Genomic DNA, 6,000 nt, shown 5'->3' with positions numbered 1-6,000 from the left:
TTTTGTCGCAAGCCACTTGTAGTTACGTCTTCCCTTGTAGGGCCGTTAAGACAGGTGAACCCGAATAAATGTGTGATCATCACATCGTATTGTTACATGTACAAAAAACAAAACAAAAAAAACATGGTGGCTCACTAGTATTTGTTCAATATTTTCTCAAGTGAGTGTAAACATGCCTAGTTAAAGTTGTTGGCTGAAATTTTAAGACCTAGGCAGTTGCTGAGGTTTGGTCAGATGCTAAAGTGGTTGGGCCATGTCACAAATTTAAGACAGGTTTGATTGTATAGGTTCTGCGGCTCACTGTTGAGATTTGGTTGAGATTTGATTGTCAGGGTCCTTTTAAAGTGCACAGCCTGGTCACTTTTGTTCTGTGAAGATATTTAAGATGTTTAGAACCAGTCAGATGTTTAGGTCTGGACAGATGTCCATCCATCCATCCATTTTCCAATGCGCTTTATCCTCACAAGGGTTGCAGGGGGTGCTGGAGCCTATTCCAGGTGTCTGCACTGTGAGGTCGACGTGCAAACCACTGGACCACCGGGCCGCCTGGACAGATGTTAAATGTTAATTAAATGTTGATGTTTGGCTAGATTTGGAGCCCTGGTCGGACGTTTTTGGCCTGATCGGATTTCAAGGTCTTGTTAGGTGTTGACGTCTGATCCATTTCCAAGGTCTTATTAAGATACTGTCGACCAAGTCAGTTGTCAGCTGTTTAGCTTTGGTCAGATGTCGAGGACTCTTCAGGTGTCTTATGCCTAATCCGATGTCAAGACCGGGTCAAATATTTAGGCCTTGTCAGATGCCGAGGCATGGTTTGACACCCGGCCAGATGTTAAAGCCATCTGGTGTCACATTTCATCCCTGTGATATCACATTCACGTACCAGCTATGAATCCTGACATTCCATGCCACCATCTTGTACTTTGTACAGTGGGACAACATCCTAGTCTGTCTCGAACACACTCAGAAACGCACATTTGCTCATGTCTCACAAGTCATTGTTCATTTTTATTCACATACTGTCATCCTTTTATGACTTTGTTTAAATGATCCGCCTCACCGTTGCCCTCATGATACAATATACATCTTGTTCTTATACTGGAAAAATAATAATACACAAGGAGAAGGAGCACACAGCTATCAAAGGTAGAACAGACTTTCAAGAGTTGCCAGCCTACATCTAAACGGATGCACCCAAAGAGTGCAGCATTCAGGAATACCGAGGGAGCCAACATGAAACCCAGTGAAACCCACACTCCCAAGCATGAAGTGGTTTGGATACGTGCACAAGGTCAACAAAAGAGCTGAGTCTCTTGGATTTAATTGGTGTCCTCTGCTCGTTATAATGTCCAAACAGCAAGGGCGAACCTCACTGGGGCAGAAGAACTCAAATGTTCCTTTTCTAAAAGGTTGGTATTTAAATGAGGCACTCGTGCACTTTAGGTCAGCGCTGACCTTATTCCTTCTCCGACGGCTGCCATGTGCACTTTCCCTCGGGAGTTCCCACGGAAATGTGGGAATATCCGTCAAGTCGGAGAGATTATAATGCACCCGTTTTTTTTGTTTTTATTTTGCACCGCGTTTTTCCTTCAAGTCTAACATTCATCTTCTGCTGTATACAAGAGAGGAACTGCAATTGCAGGTCCACCCACATCAAATAGAGATGCTGAAAACATGTTTCAAGTGGTCTATTTTCCAGCTTTTTTCAGGCTTTTATTTGATCGATTTATTTATTTATTTTAAAATTTTAAATCCGGGGTTGTTTTTGAGAGACTTCCAAAGGGAGCGCCAATGTGTTTGTTGTGAGGGCTGCTCCAGTACAACAGACTTTGGTGCTTTGTATCAGGCGAAGATCAGATGTAATATTCCTTCATGTTCTCCCGCACCGAGCCACGGGGCTGTGTCTCAGTCCTGTAGTCCATGTAGACAGCGGGTGTTCCCTCTTGCTTCACGACGTCGTCACGATGGGCCTGCCGCCGCTGGTAAAGGAGGCGGGTGGTGGCGGCGAGAGCACACGCGCTGATGAAGGCCACCGCCGTAACCACTCCTAGGGAACGGGGGGGAAGAAGCATTAGGACAAAAGAAAAGATCATTCAATCAACATTTGCGAGGCATCTCTTGCTAACAATCTCATAAACAAAGGCTGGCATGAAATGACTGTCCCTCCCCCCCCAACCGCTAGCGTGGAAAGTCAATTAGGATGGCACGCTGATATGCTGTACAAAAGGCCAGGATGTGAAGGAGGGGGAAATGGCGGCGGCGGGGATGTAATGGGAGAGCGAGCAAATATTGCTGCCGCTGACGATGAGAAAATGATTTGGAGATGCTTGGATGATTATTGATTATTGTGCCGCTTGAGAGGTCGTCACGGATCATCATCTCATTTCACACAATGTGAGGACGACTTTGATGCATTTTACGCTATTATTAGCGTTGCTGTTCCCCCCCCCTTCCAAGTTGCTCATGCAAGACTTTCAGGTTAAAAATTAAGCACTGGATCCAACATTTGGTCCACTGATGATATCTAATACAGGAGGCATATTCATAGTTTAAAAAAATAAAACAAAAACATGTATTTGTTTATATAAGCAATTATCATTTGCAATGGCTGCAGATAGAAGACTCTATTCATTCTTCCTCTCCAACTACGGTGGGCAACTACAGTCCTCAAGAGCCGCTGTCATGCATGTTTAGAGGTCTCCCTTCTGCAAGACACCAGATTCAAATGATCAGCTCATCAGCCATGCACTGAATAATTTGTTTTTAATTGTGGTTGTAGTTTGCACTGGCTGCATTATACTGTGATGTTTTCCATTTAACACAATATCAATCCTCCGTGATATGTTCTTGCGATCTGTGTCCATCTCGCTTCCTTTTTTTTGGGAACAATTTTAGCTGTATAAATTCAAATGCAATAAAACAAGGCTGTGTTAGCGTATCAACCGGTGCAGGGTTCAATTCTCGCTCCGGCCTTCCTGTGTGGAGTTTGCATGTTCTCCGCATGCCTGCGTGGGTTTTCTCCGGGTACTCCGGTTTCCTCCCACATTCCAAAAACATGCAAAGCAGGCTGATTGAATGCTCTAAATTGTTGTCCGGAAAACAAAACTTTCATTCAACTTCTGCCATGGAAGACAAAGGTAACACACTTCCTCATCCCAACACAAATCTAAGCTCAGCCATGTTAGATTTGTGATTGATATTTTTTGGGAGCGGACAGATGATGGCGGAAGTAACTGCTGAAGGTGCTTTGCCTCACTGTCGTTTCACCAAACTAAACAGCGTTAAAACTAGTGGACTCCACAGCTCAGTGAAACAACGCTAAACTTACAGTGTCTTCAACCACCAGCTTGTGTTTTCACCGTGTAGATCCAACGGTTTCGATTCCGTGAACAGCAAAACACCAGCCATTCGAGTGAACTTGTTATGTCACTCAGACCTCGTGGCCGACAAAGCAGCCCATCAACACGGAGCCTTGGAAACATCAACGAAACTCCTGCGCTTTGCGGCTAAGTCAAATGTATATTGTTTCACAACAGACTGAACTGCTTCAGTAATTCTTCATTGTCATTAATGTCATCACAAGAAGTGTACTCCGCAAATAGCAAGATTCCACAGGAAGTGTCCATTGTAATTAGTTCCGTCAGTTTACCGTGTTATTATCGGCATGAATGTACCGGTAAATCAATTTTAACGGGATTACGTTTTTTATCGCAAGATTAATGCGGCACCACACCACACCGGACGTTACGTTGCTCTGAAATAAACCGGAAACAAAACAACAAGCACGCTGCATAGGTCCACGAGCATGTCTGTTTGGTCAGCCATGGTTTAGCGGATGGCAGCGCGAGACACCGAACATGGATACTGAAGCGCTTATGAATGGAAAGTTTTGAAAATTGCCAGATGGTTCCCCTGACAAGACCAATGTTATCTGTGTGTTTTGCAGTCTTGGACTGAGTTGTCATTGGAGCATGTCGAATCTGAAATGCCACTTAATGGCCAAGCACACAGCTGATCTAAGTACTCTACTGATAGAGAAATCTATGAACAAAATTGTATCATGTTTAACGTTTCGGTTAATTTGGGCATGTCTGGACATGCTCAGCGCAGAGGTGTTGGCCGTTTGGGCGGAAGGCCTTTTCTTGAGTAATCACGTCAAAGCAAGGGGGGTGAAGGCTAGATTCAATCACAGAGTGGGAATAAACAAATTGGGAAGAAAGAGTTGTTGAATACCAAAAGACAGTTTGGGAACAGCTGTCGCGCCCAGGTGGACATTAGTCATCAGCAAAGTCTGTGACTTGTGTATTCGGGTAGATCAGATCACTACCGAGGGGCCGGACCGGGGGGCGCGGTATGCAAATCTCTGGGGCAGTGTCTTTCTTGTATTTTGCAATAAAAGTTCGAACCGGCGGAGAGGGAGCCGAGTGTGTATCATCGGAGCAACGAAACCGTCGTTCGCTCTCAGAGCTCCCGCCGATATTGAAGACAATTCTCCTGTGTGCCAAGTCATTTCTTTAACTTTGTCTGAGAAAATCTCTGACATCTACCCCCTCGTCTAAGACAGACAACTATGGAGAATTTCAAAGGGAATAAAATGGATAACGCAACTAAGAACAACCTTAGCAATAGCTAAATGGGTGACTACTGCATGCGGGCCACTTAACACTGTGGAGGATGGGGGTCTAGTTGAAATCATACGCATTGCGTCTAACGACTTCTCCTACGAATTACAAGTCATGTACAGAAATTGTACAAAATGTACGAAGCGGAGAAGGCTAAGGTACACGAAGCGTTGGAGAAGACATCAGCAGTCGCGCTCACCGGGGACTAATGGACTTCCCTTAGTAATCACAACTACCTCGGGTTCACAGCCTATTCTTTTGACCAACAGTGGGAACTTAAGTCACATTCTTTGACTGTTGCAAAGACAGAAGAGAGGTACTTTGCTAACACTGATGTAGAGCACTTTGTGCGAGTAGCTAGAGAGTGGGAAATTGAAGTATTAGGCTAGGCTTACATTCTATAGTTGACTGTTACTCTTCTGTTTTTAATTTGCTGTTACTTTACTGTTTCGGGAGAGAAATAAGAGACAAGGTTGATGAGCCTCTGGTGAATGAAGAGCAGGTAGGCTGACTGCTGTGTTCAAAGCAAACTTGAGAAAAAGGAATATTAAGCCATGGTTTAACTGCACCATAGGCTGAGTACTAGTTTACCTTAGATGTGCACTTTATAATTTTATATTGCTCTGTTTTGATTCCCTAAAAGGGGCTGTTAAAGGAGCTGTGTGTGACAAACTCATTTTTCACTGTTGCTGATGGACAGTTATATTATGTGCTCCAAGTGTGAATAACTGCTCCAAGTAAAAAATGTTAATGTGAAATTGAAATTGTTGTTTCAATAAATATTTGCATATTGCACAAAGAAAATGAATCCACTATTCCATGTTGATGAGAGCATTAAAATGGGGGAAAACAGGACAAAAAGATATTTAAGGAAATTTAGACAAGATAAAAATGTGTGACTAATTGCGATTAGTTATGAGTAATTATGAGTGGCAGATGACACTGGATTGTTGTACTACGTTATCAAGCACTCACAATCGCATAGCAAAATGGAGAAAAATAATGTACCCACAATATCCATCCATCCATTTTCAGATCCACTTATCCTCACAAGGGTTGAGGGTATGCTGCAGCCTCTCTCAGCTGTCTTTGGCCAGTAGGCGGGGGGACACCCTGAACTGGTTGCCCGCCAGTCGCAGGGCACACATAGACAAACAACTTTCCGCGCTCACACTCACACCGTGTCCCTCGGGGAGTTTTGTGGGGAATGCTTCAGGAGACCCCATGATACGGGGTGTAGGGTGCCTATACCACCGGCGTCGGTTTGTCAGTAAGTCGGATATGTTTCCAGTGAGGGTTGGACTCCGCCAAGGCTGCCATTTGTCACCGATTCTGTTCAAAACCTTTTGGACAGAATTTTCTAGATACAGCCAAGGCG

The 6,000-nt window shown here is 44.2% G+C and overlaps 1 protein-coding gene across 3 annotated transcripts in view; it reads right to left on the bottom strand.

Annotated features, from left to right (window-relative positions):
* Positions 1–988: 988 nt before the first annotated feature.
* Positions 989–6,000, bottom strand: part of LOC147197849 (contactin-associated protein-like 5) — a 200,970-nt gene continuing 195,958 nt past the window's right edge. For all 3 annotated transcript variants that reach the window (XM_086123341.1, XM_086123342.1, XM_086123343.1), the window contains one exon: positions 989–2,047. In XM_086123341.1, the coding sequence (XP_085979467.1) occupies positions 1,854–2,047 (194 nt within the window). In that variant the 3' untranslated portion in view covers positions 989–1,853. The remainder of the gene's footprint in view (positions 2,048–6,000) is intronic.

This window comes from Hippocampus guttulatus, chromosome 11, assembly GCF_054856545.1.
Source record: "Hippocampus guttulatus isolate MCC_2025c chromosome 11, RoL_Hgut_1.0, whole genome shotgun sequence".
Classification (NCBI taxonomy): domain Eukaryota; kingdom Metazoa; phylum Chordata; class Actinopteri; order Syngnathiformes; family Syngnathidae; genus Hippocampus; species Hippocampus guttulatus.
The sequence above is the reverse complement of the archived record's forward strand: the minus strand, read 5'-3'. Positions and strand labels throughout refer to the sequence as shown.